The 16,622-nt window shown below is 42.1% G+C and overlaps 3 protein-coding genes across 3 annotated transcripts; 2 read left to right on the top strand and 1 right to left on the bottom strand.

The window, feature by feature from the left end:
• Positions 1-8,919: 8,919 nt before the first annotated feature.
• UREG_06306 (uncharacterized protein) lies at positions 8,920-11,331 on the bottom strand (the record flags this gene model as incomplete). The annotated part of the gene is made up of 1 exon (XM_002583293.1): positions 8,920-11,331. One exon carries the CDS (start codon positions 11,329-11,331, stop codon positions 8,920-8,922), a length of 2,412 nt encoding a protein of 803 aa, XP_002583339.1.
• Positions 11,332-11,750: 419 nt separating this feature from the next.
• On the top strand, positions 11,751-13,893 carry UREG_06305 (uncharacterized protein; the record flags this gene model as incomplete). The annotated part of the gene is made up of 6 exons (XM_002583292.1): positions 11,751-12,034; positions 12,085-12,302; positions 12,358-12,993; positions 13,027-13,589; positions 13,611-13,683; positions 13,811-13,893. 6 exons carry the CDS (start codon positions 11,751-11,753, stop codon positions 13,891-13,893), a joined length of 1,857 nt encoding a protein of 618 aa, XP_002583338.1.
• A 524-nt stretch (positions 13,894-14,417) lies between these two features.
• On the top strand, positions 14,418-15,448 carry UREG_06304 (uncharacterized protein; the record flags this gene model as incomplete). The annotated part of the gene is made up of 3 exons (XM_002583291.1): positions 14,418-14,502; positions 14,796-14,971; positions 15,089-15,448. 3 exons carry the CDS (start codon positions 14,418-14,420, stop codon positions 15,446-15,448), a joined length of 621 nt encoding a protein of 206 aa, XP_002583337.1.
• Positions 15,449-16,622: the final 1,174 nt, after the last annotated feature.

Below are 16,622 nucleotides of genomic sequence, written 5' to 3'. Positions count from 1 at the left end.
TGTGTTGATGAAGAAAGCTTGTATGTTAATTGATAATAGATATTATGAGCAGATTATAATGCTTCTGACTGCTCATCAGAAGTTTAAATTGATCATGAACTCTCTTGCAAAAGAAATATATGTTCAGAATCTCTGTCAGCTGACTGCTGATCTTTTCAGTATTATTAAGAAAATAACAATTATTTCAATTCTCTTTCTGTTCTTTATTACTACTGCTGCTGCTCTACTTCTGCTCTCTAATATAAATACTCTTCTTGTGCTTCTGTGAGGAGCTAGGTCTAATGGATGTATAATCAAAACAGGAATGAGCTACTAGTGTAGAGGATATAAGAGAATATGTGGTGGAAGCAAGTATATAGTATATGCTATGAGTAGATAGAGCTCATTGCTGACCTGTGTAAGAACAGGGGCAGTGTTGAGGGATTATATACAAGTGAGATGTGTGCTACTAAGATTTAAAGAGTCTAGCATTAGAGTCTGGCATGACAATTGCCCTCCTGTTTGTTGAGAGCTGTCTCTGATGATCATTGTAGTTTATAGATGTTGCTATCAGTGTAGTGTTAGATGTTGATACCTAATTGTTTGGCTGCTTGCAGTGTTGTTGAGTGGTGGATAGCTTGAGTGGTGTTGTGCAGTTGTGATGTGGGTGTGGGTGTGGCATGATGGTGCCAGTGTGGTGAGATAAGCAGAGTGGTGAGATAAGTGGTGGTGATGTAAGTGAAATGCTGATGTAAGTTAGATGAGTCATATGTGGTGTGTTGGGACAGATACTCTCATTGAGCTGAAAGTGTCTTTTCTCAATCAGAATTAGTACTATATCAGAATAAATAACAAAGAACATTTGTGATCTGCTGCACTTCTTTCTCTTCTCTTCTTCTCTCCATAACATCATTGCTTTAAAGAAGTGTTTTTACCTGCATCTGTCTGTCTGCTGTTGCTTGCCTGTCTTCCTGCCACTATGACTGAATCTTCTCTTTTGTGAGTCTCATCAATGTGTTGAATGTAGAATGGTGAACATTCTATGTTGTGGGTGAGTTGTTTTACTGATTTTGCTGCTTGTTGTGTGCAAGTTACTGTTCTGGTGCAGTAGTTGACTTTGTTATGATATCTGATCTTCATGGCTATTTCTGTTATTGCTTTCAGTATTGTATTCTTGCTGGTGCAGTGTCAATGCTGTTTGTGATGTTTCATGAATTTTTTATTGCTGTAAATGCTTTTATTTTGTTATTTTATTGCTGTCTTTGTGTTTTTTGATAAGAACTTGTTGTCATTTGTGTGAATTTTTCACTTATAATGCTGTTGCTGATGTGTTTATTTGGTGTGGGTATTAACTATTTGCTAACATACTGTTTGTTGATAGATGTGTTCTGTGCATCCACTGCCTCTCTTACTATGAGAATTCTGATTTTTCCTGTGCTGTCCTTCCAGAAAGAAAGAAGTGTGAAGAATGCCACAAGACACATTGTCTCTGCATTTCTGTATGTGCTGCCAGTGAGTTCTGTTGATAAATATAGTGCTGATGGGTGTATGTTGGTAGGCAGAGAACAGTGAGACTCTTCAGCAGATCATTAATCTCTGTGGTCTGATCTTCTTCAACAGAAAATTGAATTGTGTCATCCAGCCTGACTGCAATGAGCTTCAACAGCTTGTTGTCAAACTTAATCAGTCTGTAGCTCTGGTGTGATTCTAGAGAGCTCAGGTAGCTGCTCTTACTGGTGTTGCTAGATGCTGTGCACTGCAGGCTACTCAATCTGAGACTGTTGATGATTCTGATAATGATTACTCTTCATCTGTTGTCTCCACCTCCACCTCCTCCACCATCTGAGATGCTGATAGTGACAACAATGATGATGATGATGATGATAAAAGTGTCATCAATAAGAGTGATGTTGACTCTTCCTGCAAGAGAAGTTGTGCTGTATCAGAAGACTTTAACAGTGGGGCTGTCATCTCTGACAATGTATGACTCCAGACAGTAGCTGCAGTTGTGGTGATTATTTCAGTTCAGCATGAGACTTGTGGTTTTGTCTCTGTTTGATGTAGGCTGTGTGAGTTTTCATCTGATACTGAGAGCATTTTGGGGGACTTCATGAAGCAATGAGATTCTGTTTGAGAATGAGAAATGTTTTTTGCATGACATAATGTCCACTCTTAGATTGTGGTCTTTGGGCAATTTTTCTTTTTTATTTTTTGTGTTCTTCAGAATTTTAAGTCTGCTGTAGACAGTGATCTTCAGATCTGAATAAAAAATGTTTGCATCTCTCTTTTTTATTTTCAGTGCTTCATTAAACCATGTGAGACACCTGTTGGTGTTTAGTTTATTATGAAAATAGAGCATTTTGTGTTTTTAAAAATAGATGTTTAGCATTTGCTGTGCTTTGAGACTGATAATCTTGTTGCATTCTGCATTTTCTCTTCTTTAAAAAATATTTTCATTATCTCTGTATCTGCAACATTTTCTTCAGATTCTCAAGTGTCATCTTGTGATCTCCATTCAAGTCATCAGACTAGATATTCAACTTTCTTTCATCAGATGCACTTGTTAAATATTTCATTCACTATAAATTTATCTTCCCTGTCCACCAGTTCTGACTCTGGCAGTGGTGGCACTCCCTCACATTTGATGTAAGATTTCAAGAGAGAGATGTGAAAGACAGAGTGGATGCTGCAGTAGATTGAGAGTAGTTGAAGCTTATATGATTGCTTTCTTCAGACTGCAATGATTTCAAATAAATCAACAAAGTTGTGATCAAGTTTTCTTGCAGGGTGAATCATTTTGAGATTCTTGATATTGAGCATGACTAAGTCACTCATCTTATAACTTTGTGGCAGATGCTTGATGTTATAGTATGTCTTTTGTGAATCTTGCATCTGTTGAAGTTTGTCACTCAGCTTTCTGCAAATGTCTGTCAATGTTTCTGCACATTCTGTGGTGTGTATAACTGGATGCTCTGACACTTGACTGACATTGATAGAGAGATCTGATTGATATTTTATTAGAGCTACTGCTGATACTTCATCTGTGAAGCTATGCTGAGATTGATTGTAGACATGTTAAGTCATGAGAAGTCATTGAGTTCAGTTGTCTTGATGAAAATTTATAAAGCAGTGTAAGTATTGCTTCAGAGTTTAATTTTAGCACTCAGTTTGTCTGTCTGTTTGAGAGTGAAAAGCAGTACTAAGCTTATGTTGTGTGCTGAAATAGAAGCATAGAGTTGATCAGTATTTGCTTGTGAACAGTGATTCTCAGTCAGAAATTATGTGTTGAGATGTCTCATATATGATGAAAACATGCTCATAGCACAATTCTGCAAGTTGCTCCACAGTGATATCTTTTCTGTACAGTAGGTAAATTGTGAACTTGGTGAGGATGTCAACTATGACTAAGATGATATTATAGATTTAATCTTTTCATGAAGACAGGAGTAGTTCTGTGATGAGATTTATGATTAAGATTTTAAAGAATTTTGTGGACAATGAAATGGTGTCCAATTTGCCATATTGTTTGTGGTGTTGAGACTTAATGTATTGACATGTGTCACAGCTTTGCACATATTCTGCAATATCTCAGAATAGTCCATGCCAATAGTACTTTTCTCAGATAGTCTCAATGATTCTTTTGATTTCAAAGTGGCTGTCTTGCAGATTGTCATGGTTGGTGTGAAGAATTTCAGCAATAAGTGCTTTTTACTGTGATACATAAGCATGATCATTCACATGTAGAATTTTGTTTTCAGAAAAGATTCATATTGATTCATTAGCTTCAAGTGTATCTTTCTCCTCTATTTTGTGCTTCCAGCATACAACAAATGTGTCAAGGCCTTGGATTTGCTGGAGTAGCAATGTCAAGAATTTGAGCATGTCAGAGTAAGCTGTCTCAGATGTCATGATAGTATTTATTATTATCTGTGGCACAAGAATTCTAAAAGATTCTCTAATGCTATCAGTAGAATCAGATTGTGATGAGTTGTGTGAGTTGATTGAGAGCTCTGTGCTGTCTGCTGTGATGATTGATGTTGAAATTCTTTGTTTGCTGTTGTGCATCTGTACACAGTTTGCAAGAAGTATGATTGCTTTGTTGAAATTCATATTTCAGTCTTGATTAACTTCATGTCTAAGTTTTTGTTGCAGTGTGGACAACAGTGTCTCATCATGATAGAAGTCTGTGTAGTCTGTGTGATGACTGGATGTGTCTGCAGAATTCATTTTTTCTGAATGATGCTGCAATATGAAGTCATATGTGCTGAATGCTTCTGCTCATCTTGCCTGACATCAGTTCAATGTCTTAGTTGTCATAAAATATTGAAGATTGACATGATCTGACAAGACAATTACTGATTTCTGACTCCTCTTCAGATAGTGTCTCCAGTGCTTGAAGACAGCAACTATTGCTAGAAGCTCTTTGTTATGAATATTATAGTGAGTTTCAGTATCTATCAGCTTTCAGAATCAGAAGATGACAGAGTGTCAGAGATTGTTCTTCTGAAGTTATGACAAGATGACTGCAATAGCATGAGTTGAGATATCAAGTTTGAGTTTAATTTGACACCAGTAATTGAAGTGAGCAAGTAATGGAGCAGATGTGAAGTACTTTTTGAGTTAGTTAAATATGCTTTAAGCTTCTTCAGTTCAGATGAATGTTGATCTCTGCTTTTCTTTCTTTTCTCCTGCAGTGAGTGCAAAGAGTGGGTTGACAATTTTCAAATAGAAGTGAATGAATCTGCAGTAAAAATTTGTAAACTTCAAAAAGAATTGAATCTTCTTAACACTAGTGAGATTAAATTATTCAAGAATGATCTTGACTCTTTCTTCCTCCATTGAAATGTCATTTGGGCTGACTATAAATCTGAGAAAGAAAGTCTTGTCAGTAGCAAACTCACATTTACTATTCTTGATGAAAAGACAAGCTTGCTTCAAGTGTTTTAGAACTGTCTGAACATGTGTGGTGTGCTCATTCATTATATTAAAATAGATGAGAATATCATCAAGATACACCACACAACACACATCTAGCAGGTCAGCTAGAGCTTCATTAATGTATACTTGAAATGTTGCTGGAGTGTTGGTGAGTCCAAAAGATAGAACACAGTATTCATAATATTTATAGTGTGTGCAGAATGCTGTCATCCAGTGGTCTTTTCATCAGATGTAAATGTGATGATAAATGTTGTGGAGATCTAGTTTGGTGTATAATTTTACTTCTGCTAGTCTATTCAACATTTCTGTCATCAGCAGCAGTGGATGACAGTTTTTGAGTGTAATGCAGTTTAATTCTCTGTAGTCTACATAGAGGTGTAGACCACCATCTTTTTTCAGAATGAATAATATTAATGCACTGGTGGGGCTTTTTGAGGATTGAATCCATTCTTTTTCTAGTGCAGCTGCTATATATTTTCAGAGGACAGCAAGTTCACTTTCTGAGAGATTGTATATTGATAGAAATGGTGGTTTTTTGCCAAATTTCAATTCAATGGTGTGTTCTGCTGTTGAGTGATACTCTAAAATGTTGATGTTTTCTTCTGAGAAGAGGTGTGCAAACAGCTGCACAAATTCTGATAGTTTCAGAATATTTACATGTGTGGTTGCATTGAGTGCAATACTTTCTGTGTTTTGTGCAAATAGTTTGTCAATTGAGATAAGATATGTGGGTGTGCTGGAGAGAATCTCTTTTATTGCTGTCTCAGCTGTTATGAAGTCAGATTCTTCATTTGATTCTTCTTCTTCTAGATGATAGACTCAATTGTCTTTCTGTCAGTTGACAATTGGGTTAATGGTTTTGAGTCAGAAGAATTTCAGAATCATATTATAAATGTTCAAGATAACTGCTTCAAATACTTGTTGTGCTTCTTGCATTGTTCTCTTGTGGTCAGTTGTGCTGACTGCAAGATCATATGTCCCAAAGATTTGCACTTGATGTCCATCAATGACTTAAACTAATTTTAGCATCATGAACTTTAATATTAGACCTTGTGACTTGACCCAAAATTGACTCACAAAGTTGGCTTCCACTCCAGAGTCTACTAAAATGAGCACATCTTTGATGCTCTTGGGAGTTTTGATCTGAATCATAATGAGAAATGAAAGTGAACTGGCATGTCACAATTTGTGAAGATTGAGAGCTATCATGATATTAATAGCTTTTTTTATTTATTTTTTGACACTTTGTCTGTAGATTTTTTTGAATTTATCTTCAGCTTTTTTCTGAGAAAGCATTCTTCAGTGGAGTGTTCTGATCTTTTGTGAAGATTGCACCATGATTTATCACTTGTGGTCTTGCACTTATGAGAGTTGGATTTTTCTTTCTTTTGTGATTTTCTTGAGAAGCTCTTTGTGCTTTTCTTAAGTTTCTCTGTACACTCTTTAATATTATCTTTGCAGATGGCCAGTTGTGTGACAAGTTCTTCATAGGACAAGTTGTCAATAGTGACAGCATGTTTGTCAAATTCAGATCTGATTTCTGAGAGAATTTTGCAAACAAGATGCATCTTGCACTGTTTCTCTGTGTATTTGTATGAAAGTCACCATTCAAATGACTTGAGAATGCTGCTGAAGTCATGAATGAATTGATTATCTCACTGTTTCAGCTCAAGATATTTGTGCTCAGTGTCCCAGAAGACTCTTTCAGAGTTCATGATCTGTTATGAGAGTCAATTGCTGAATTTGATTTATGAGAGTAGGATGATTAGAGTGGTGGTGTGGTGATTTCACTTGATAAGAAGCTTGATTTCAAAATGTTGTACTGCTTCAAGCATCTTGTGATCATTGTGATCTCTAAAGTATGCTGCTTGATATGTGTGAAATATCATGTATTGATTTAGAAATTTCTCAAGTTCTTTGAGATTCTTAACTGCAAACTTTTTATCATTCTTGCATGTTGGAGCCCTGCCTGCATCTACTGTACTTAGTGATTGTAGTCATGAGACTTCATCTGTTTCAGTCTGAATGTTTGAGTGACTTTCTGAGAGTGTGACCATCTGGGTGGTGGCTTCTTGTAGAGATTCATTTAGATTTCACACATGTAGCATTTTTTCCAGTCTTGGTTGGCATGGAGTGAAGATTGAAACTGTGTAGTGAGGAAATTTCTCTATTGGAGTGGTTCTTCTTTCTATAATTGCACACATTGCATTGATTTTCTGTTGCAGGTCTTGAATATGTTTTTTCTGTTGTAGAACTTGTAGTTCTTTACTTAATTTTACAAGCAAGACTTCATCTTGATTATTGTTCTCAGTATTCAACAGATTGTTTGCAGAGGCAGCAAGAGTGTGGCTTGTGCATGTTTCAGTGTCTTGAGACACATCCTGCTGTTCAGATGGGGGGGAGTCAGTGTGAGTGCTGGACTCAGCTGTTTGCAGTACAATTTCAATTTCATTCATTCTTATGGGAGATTGCATGAATGGCCCCAGCTGTTCAGAAGTTTTCTGATGTTCTGGTAGTGTTGAAAGATCAGACATTGAGCAAGTGTCTTCAGAGGTCTTTCTGCAGGTTCATCAGCTCATCTTGTTGATGGAGAGTGTTTTGTGTTGTTTCTTTCAATAAAAAGTCATGTGTTGTGTTAATGTTTGATGCAAGTGCTGGTAGCAGCCTGTCTGATGAACTGTCTCTCATGGTGAGAGAAAGTGATGAGAAACTGTGAGGAGCTAGGTCTAATGAACATATAATCAAAACAGAAATGAGCTACTAGTGTAGAGAATATAAGAAAATATGTGATGGAAGCAAGTATATAGTATATGCTATAAGTAGATAGAGCTCATCACTGACCTGTGTAAGAACAGAGGCAGTGTTGAGAGATTATATACAAGTGAGGTGTGTGCTACTAAGGTCTAAAGAGTCTAGTGTTAGAGTCTGGCATGACAGCTTCAGAAGAAGCAAAAAGATCTCTTGAAGATATTTTTTTAAACTTTTATTATAAGTTATCTATATATTTATTAGCTGAATTGTACTGATATATTTGAATAGTGAATTGAAATTAAAGTTGGCTCTCTCAGAAGTGATGTTACAGCTCTTTGAAAAAAGATTGAAAGTGTTTCTACTGATGATGTGAGTAGTTTGATATTCTGTGAATAATGAATTGTACTGATGAAATATATAGAAAAAAAAAAGATTGAAAGTTCCACTGCTGATCTGCTGATGAAGTCTGCTTGCTCTGCTTCTCTTTTTCAGATGATATCAACTTCAGCTCTCTGTGTTTTATTTAATGATGTGCTGTTGACTGTGTCTGACTCTAATCAGATTTTTGAAATTCTGTAAAAAATCACAGAATAAATTTTGTTGTCTCTGTTGTAATTCTTTGCATCTGTTGTGCTGTTATTGTCCTCCTTCATCTCTACTGAAAGTCTAGTTGACTTTGAGTCTGTTTTAGTAGATGAAGAAATAAAGAAGATCCAGAAGAGACATGATTTTATTTTGAAGAACTGATTTTTTTATATTTTTGTCTTTGAGTGAGTGAATAAATGAGTTCTTGTTTTTATTCTTCTGTTTTTATCTTCAGGTGAGTGGGTGGAAGGGTTTTTAAAATAGTTTTTATCAATGGCACCATTCTTTCTTCCTGATTGGAATTCTGAACTCATGCATTTCAAGTAGTTATGTAGGTGACCCTTCCTATGGATTTCCAATTTAAACATTGATCTCATGAGCTTCTATGTGGGTTCTATGTTCTTGGCATGGAATCTACATATCAGATTGGATGAATGGTAATCCAACAGTATTCAAAAAATCCATTTTTCCGGTATGGTCCGAATAACATGTCACGTGATGATATAGGAAGCCCATTTGAGTTTGCTGCACTGATATTGGCAGTTTGAAGCGCATCTCGATTGCTTGCAGGTACAGAGTGGTTAAGAAGGATTATAGTTGGATATAAATGAATATAAATAACATATGTTCAAAAGCAAAAAATACATTATCTTGCGTCTCGCGCTCCTACGAGAATTGACTCAGCCCCTGTAGGTCTTCTTCGCGCTGTCTGTCCAACCTGGCCTTCTTCTTCCGCTCATATATTCCTCGAACCACTCTTTTCACCTGGTCCTCACCCTCAGCAAAATTCGCTTTTGCAAGCGCAACCACAGCGTCAACTTGCTCCGGGGTATATACAAAATTCCACGTGCTCAAGAAGTCGTCGCTATTGGGGTCTATTGGAGTGCCATTGCCAGTTTCCCTAGCGCCACGAACCGTGGCTGCTGAGGCACCGGCTTTTGTGTCTTCCGTGGTGGAACCGCGCTTCTCGCTGTCAGAAACAAGAGGAGCAGCTGCAGGATTCGGGAGCAATGGAAAATAGGCGACTGCGATACCTGCATCGGGTCTCATAAGGTGAAAATTGGAATCGCGCTCGCCTGTGTCCATAAACGTCAGCCTCTTTGACGGAGGTGGCTCAGCCGTCGATGTTCTTTCCTCCGTGGAGCCAACCCAAATATTGCAATAGGTGAGGTCAGAGGTGCTTGGTTCAAAATGGGTCGGGAACTTTGGAATTCGATCTGCATCCGCATCCGCTTGCTGGGCCTTTTCATGGCTTTCTTCTGCAACTTGAAGTATGGAGGCTGTTTCTTCTGGTTGGATCCCGCTTTTGGGCCACCCTGTCCCCATGGGCCAACCTTTTATGCCACGTTGGCGGGCATAGCCATCAACCTCGGAAAGCCAGTTATCCTCACGGATGTCGGCCGAAACATCAAACGCGATAATCAGATCAACGTCCCGGTCCGCTCGTAGTAATGGATAAATAGGCAAATTGTTGCTCATTCCCGCATCCATTAGGCGAAGATGGGAATCTTTGAAAATGGATTCCGGGCAAGACCGCGGTAATCTGCCTTCTAACCTAAGCACAAAATTCGGCACCGTGGCTGGATCAATCGGATGTACCCGAGCAAGGTCCTCATTTCTTTCCTCAATCAACGAGGCAATTCCAGTGAACTCCGTTATGCCCGCCAATGCTGGACGTATTTCTTTATAGTAGTGAGCCAGAGTCGCACAGAAAGCGCTACCCCACACTCCCATTAAAGCAGGAATCCGCAACTCGGGTGTTGGAAACCCTTGTTGTGGTGGAACATCTTTACCGTCTTTAAAGTGTCGACCAAGTGCCCAAATCGGGATTCCAGCTCCAAACTCTTCGCAGAACAACTCATGTGGCGTGAATTCAAACCATTGAAACCAGCTTTCCTGCTTTGCTTTTTTTCGTATTTCTTCCAATTCGCTTGCATCTCCGGAACCCTTAGATACCGAAATTTTGGGTATTTCATGCCGGACGGCGGTGTATATAGGCAAGGGGTGAGCGCCCGAGTCGATATGCAGCCGTTGGTTTGATAATTTAAGATCCCGATCTAGGAGATGAATGTCGCCTTCGGAAGGAACAAGCAGTCTCGAAGCCAGTAGAAGCCCATATATATCGACCAGGCCAAAATCTGCGTTAGGATCACCTTTCATTTTTTCCACAAGACTCCTAAGCAGATATTTATTTGTTGGGGTTGTTGTGAGTAGATTCAAGGCGGTGGGCGGAAAAGCGACGTGGACACCAAGCCTACTTCTGAGATGTTTGACCATGACACCAAAATCTTGTTTCGCAAGAGACGAGTGATATATCGCCTGTAGCCAACAAGATCCGCTGACACCGGCAGTGTACATGGCGCAGTCCCATAGTCCAGCTTCCTTTGCAGCAAGGTACGAGCCAGTGCCTGCAACGAGTGCACGCAGGCCACCACCAGATGCGCACATGGCAATAACCGGTACGTCATCTGGATGGACATCCTCTTTAAGGTCAAGGTATTCAGCCAGCTTTTTTGCTATCATCCGTCGCCGTCGCCACTGAAAATACCGCTCTTCCCGACATATCCCATCGCTAATCCGTACCGCGGCCCGGCTTGTTATCTCCGGGTTTATACTTGCGTCTTGCGCTTCTGCCCAGATTTCATCGGCCAAGGACCCTGGGGCCATAGATAGTTCGCGTTGAAGATTTTGCAGTTTGTCCGGAAGCAGTGCGGTCCATGTCGGTACGATATAGCTTTTTAGATGTTCCGTCCACTCTGCAGAACCGGAAGAATCTTTCGCAATCCCGAGTTTGTGGGTCAGTTTCTTCCACGCTGATAGTTCTTCTTCCGAGATTTTCTCCGTTGGCGGACGGCCCCCATGCGAATCATCTTCGGGCGTTGAGTCCCCATTGCGATTTGAGGATGACGAACGGGCGCCAACTTGGTTCGTCCAAGATCCGATGTTGCGTCCTGAATCACAATTTACTGGCAGTCCATTATTGGTAAACACAAAGGCGGCGGAACACCCACTGCTTAGGAGTACACCAGCTCCTGATAGCCACTTCCACCTGCTTGATAAAACCCTGGCAGCGCCCATTGCAGCAAGGACACTGCCAGATTGACTCCAGGAGTATGAAAATCCATCAATGCCAGAGTTGTAAGGATGACACGGGGTTCATAAGGTGTTGTTGGGGATGCTCACGGGCCAGACCCGGCGATGACCTCATCGTTAGTTAACAGAGCACGTGGTACCCAGCTTAGTCATCTCCGTTGAAGCGGCGTTGTTCAGCTGCCCATTCGGGAAGTGGCAGTGACCTCATCCCGTCAAACGGCGTGTTGGCTGCGATGCGGAGCGGCATCAAGGCATTGGAACAGTGCTATCGCGGACGATGACCGGCGCATGCCAGACCATCAAGTAAGGAATCCAGTGGTTACCGGTAACTATTTTCTTGCTCTCCCCTTTGTTCACCTCCCGGATCCTTTGTCCTCGCTGACCCGCCCGTTACCATAGGCACCATGGTCGCCCCACGAAACGCCGTACATGCGGAAGAAAGCGCAGAGGTGGAGGTTCTGTACGCAGACCTCGAGAAGCTCAATACACTTACGAAGAGAATCCAGGGTTCATTATCGCGTCTTGAAGCTAGTGGGAAGGTGGTAAAGGATGCCATTGGTCCAATCTACAACAACACCCATGGCCTCCAAGTCACGAATAGCAATATTGAGAAGGTAAACGAGGCAATTGAAAGACTTCGTCGACCATTAGACGTCAAAGGGAAAGAAGAGGCCATTATTCGTGCTGGGTACTGTGTCCTCCTGCCTTCGATTGACCTCTCTAACGCAAGCTCTATAGTCCTGAGAGTACCGGCTTGCCCCAATACCTAGGCGCTTTGAATCGCATCAACATTGCCCTTACCGACCTTCATGCCACAAAACTTCGGTCTAACCAAAAGGCAATCTCAGAATTTACCGTCCTTTTAAGTACAGGTAGCAACCGAGTTCAAGACTTGTATCGCTCGATTCTGCAGGAAAACGTTGGCATTGTCGAACCACTCCATTATTTAACGAAGCGTATGTTTCCGACAGGATTAAGCCAGCTGATCATACTTGCTAATGACGTCTCTAGAAATTCCTTTCCCGTCAATTCCCAGTGACAAAGCTCAAGATTTAGCCCCACTCTGTGCAGCAATCTCCAATGCCTCAAAGAATATTTCAACGGGCGGCCAAAATGAAAACCCTGCTGTAACGATATATGCGGAAACCCGGGGTCCTTATCTCACATCCAGCTTGCAAAATCTTGCGACTGCCTCCGTCAGTACCGCCAAGCGGCGACCAGCCGATGGCCCCTATAAGCAAGGGACGAACGGTATTGGTGTCTATGCTAGTGGCATTGAAGAGATGTTTCTCGCCGAATACGAAAGTGTGAGCAGGGTATTCCCGCCCGATTGGCAAAGGAAAGCTTTACAGTCCACATGTCGATTTGCTCTGGCAGAGTTTTCGAAAACGCTTAGAGAACTGAACATGTATATCAAAACCAACTTGATGACGGATTGTTTTCTCGCGTTTGATATTATCGAAATCGTCACTTCTTTGTCATATCGCCTCGATTCAAAAACCGGAGAGTTGAAAACCCTTTTTTTCGAGGCGCTTCGGCCAATCCGGGAGACCGCGAAATCATCTCTCTCTGAGCTATTAGAAGAAACGCGCCGCAAGGCCTCTAATATTGCGGTATTGCCCGACGACGGGGCCCGCAGTCCCTCTAGTGAATGAGGGAATGAGCTCGCTGTCAACTTAGACAGCATATTCCACCCCCTCTTGCCTCCATTTCTCACGGTCTCTTGGAGACGGGAAACTTGGAAGCCATCCAGCTCAAACAATAGCACGCCATTGGACGTTAACCCGGACAGTTCGACTATCCTGTCCCATTTCATCCTTGATATGATAGATGCATTACTTTCAGCACTCGATATTCGAGCAAGGAACCTCCTCAGGACGAAATCGACTGTCGGGGTCTTCCTTGCTAACTGTGTATGCGTCGTCGACCGGTCCATTCAGAGTAGCAATGAGCTCTCCAAGTATCTTTCAACGCCGGAGAACGAAGCTCGTCTTGAAATTTGGCGCAAGAAAGCCGTATCGATTTACATCGACGCTTGGCGTGACCCATCGTCCCAGCTCCTCGATGTACAATACACAAGCCGAGGAGCGCGCCCGACGTCCGGTGGACCAGTCGACTCTACTGCAATTGTCAAATCCCTATCATCAAAGGACAAAGATATCATCAAAGACAAATTTAAAGCATTCAACTCTTCGTTTGAAGACTTGATTGCGCGCCATCAGTCATATAACATTGAGCGCCAGGTGCGTACTGCTTTGGCCAAGGAAGTGCAAAGCTTGATTGAGCCCCTATACGCAAGATTCTGGGACCGGTATCACGAAATTGATAAAGGGAAGGGTAAATACGTCAGATATGACAAGGGGGGTTTGGCAGCACAGTTGGCGGCACTCAATTAGTTGGTTGTTGTACTTATTATTCTGGTCTTTTGAGTTGCAGTCAGTTATATACCCCTTGTCTTTCTTAGATATATTGAGAAGCGACGATATTCTTTTTATAGAAGTTAAGCGTATTTTCAGAGACGACAACAATGAGCTTTCAGAGCCTTGAGCCTCGAGGGTCGAATAAATACCATCCAGTTAACCCTGAAATCAGTAGCCTTTCAACTTCCGGTATCAACGTTGAGCAGCAAATTTGTTCTTCTCTCCAGGTCACGAGCCTGGAGGTCCTTAAATGACTAACGAGTAACTACACGTTGGAAACAGGTAGACGACATACAGCATTCCACCATCAAAGCTCTTCATTATTCTTTCTAATATAGTGATATCTTAGCTACTGGCCAATGTGACAGTGTGATCTGTTCCAACCCATCAAAACGAGTACATTCGAATGTCAACGAGCTCTGGACCCCGCTCTTGGATCCCAAGAGTAACTCCTGAGTACCTAATTACCATATACCTCAATCCCCGTCAGTTTATCCCTGGGTTCTAAGACCAGCAGATTTCCGCCCCGTTTTAAAAAGCCTTAACGCGTTGTCAGCATCTTGACCAACGGTCGCCCATTTGCCAATAAAGTTGTGCTTGGAACGTTTGGAGCCTTGGATTGAAGTCCAGCATCAAAACATAAAAAAAGCCATGAATTTCGACAATGATATGACGACGGCTGGAGGAGGTGAAGTCGAAGCTGAACCGATGGAGAGGACTGAAAAAGGGTCTGCTTGTGAGTCTCGCTCACCCACCCAGCCTGATGGCTCATGAGATACCCTAGACACAACCGGTTCTTTGGTGAATTTCTACTCCATTTAAGAAGCCTTGATGTTCTCCTTGTGTATATTTGGTTCCCTATGGGAACCTTTATGCCCCCAATTCGTTACGCGCGACGCACCATGCCCAGATTTGCATGCGAATCGCATCATTTATTTATTTATTTATTTTTTTTATATTGGACTTTTGCACTGGAATCTACCATGTCTCTGAACCCCCAGCTAACCTTGAATGAAAACCCCACTGCAGCCGGCCGTCCGCAAACACGCAAAGGCCCCGGTCGCTTTTCATCCAGCCGCATATCCAGCTATGCGCACCCCGACGAGCTCCGAGCAACCTCAGAGATGCGCGAGCGCAGACACGCAGCGATGAGTATCCTAAATGACCCGGAGCTCCTAATGTTCCACGCCCTCTCCAGCAACGAGGTATGCAACCCATAACAGCTCAAAAGAAGCCCCCGCCCATATACCCATCCCCCCTGTTTCCAAGTAACTATACTAACTGAAACCCTCCCGCCTTGCCCCGTCTTGCACACAAAACAGTCCATTCCCCAAACCCGCAAACGCTTTCTCCACCACCTAATCGGCATCCCCCCGCCCACAACCCGCCCATTCGCCATCCGCGACATCTCCGAGCACCACCCCGAAGACACGCAGCACGTCTACCTCCGCCGCCAAACCCAATCCAAACGCGACGGTGCCGCGTCCGGAAGCACCAAGACGAGCTACACGGCTTACGAGCATGCGCCCACGATGATTGATATCATCGAAATCAATGGCGGGTGGGAAGATGACCCCGAGGATGAGGCTGGGCCTGGTAGGGCAAAGGGTGTTCAGGCAAGTGGAAGCAGTGGAGCTAGTCCGGGACCTTCTGGGAGGATGAAAGGGAAAGGGAGGGTTTGAAGTACCAGTCCTTGATTGATGTGTTTATTATTTGCTTTTCATTTTCAAATTCAAAGGGATCGAGCTGGTGGGTGCATAGTTTGGGGTTTAAACGTTACTAGAAAAGGATAGCAGCTAACAATGGGTATTTCGGCCACTCTCTGTGTATCAAATGTTAATAAATGCCTATGACGTCTATTCATGCTTTGTTGACTTCTCATGTATCTATACAGCTCCTTGGCCTTAGATATATACATGCAACAGTGCGTATGTACTCTAATAAACAATTTAGCATGTTGTCTCACAGGTAAGCAATATACAGGTACCAATAGTCCTCTAATGGAACGTAACGTGACTTGGTCATCGTCGTCCGTTAAGAGTCCTCTTCAGATTTTTGACTCTTTTCCATTTCCACTCAGTTTTCAGCGGTTCGCCTTAAATGCAGGTCGCGCCCGGCAGATAAAGTTGTTGAATAGTCCTGATAAGTGTATATACAAGCGACAGTGTATTCGATGGGATGAGGGTGTTCTGATATTCTAGTCATATCAGTCGTATGATCAGCGCGTGTACAGGGGGTGAGAAGTGAGGAAAGGGTTTGGGAGAATCTCTCTGCGTCGTTCAGAACCGAAAGGTCGAGGTAGGTGTAAAAGGTGTCATGAAAGATATCGCTCGTATTTGTATCGTAGTCTCGTCATTAGAACGTTCGCTTTGCCATTGTCTCGTTTTAAATTTGACCAGTTGAATAATCGGTCAGGTAAATTCACGGCGACTAGTCATGTTTAAGTCCAAAAAGCAGACTGCGTAAGAAGCGGAGGAATCGCCGAAGTTTTCTAATGCGCAAGAAAACGGTTATCCTTTACGTAGACGAAAGATTGTGTGAGTAATCATATTCTGTAGCTGGCCGAAAAGGGAAAACGGTAGCCGACGGGCGAGAGCCCACAGACATGGGTTCTCACCAACTTCTCTCTTGATGGACGAGGCTCTCCGCATCCCCACTTTGTTTCGTTCTGAACCTCTCGATTTCTCACCATTGAGCGAATAACTGGCATGCCCATAAGCGTCAAGCCTTGGGATGATGACCAAAACAAAAGCCAAAGGAAAAATGGCGCGACAAGCGACCAGCCTGGCGGCCACCCTCCTGACCGGGAATTGGCCTTGAAGGGCTCTCACCTCAACGAAAACGGTAAGGTGAGGG

Source organism: Uncinocarpus reesii, genomic scaffold (assembly GCF_000003515.1).
Source record: "Uncinocarpus reesii 1704 scaffold_4 genomic scaffold, whole genome shotgun sequence".
Lineage (NCBI taxonomy): Eukaryota > Fungi > Ascomycota > Eurotiomycetes > Onygenales > Onygenaceae > Uncinocarpus > Uncinocarpus reesii.
Note: the sequence above shows the minus strand (reverse complement) of the source record. Positions and strands in the feature narration are given on the sequence as shown.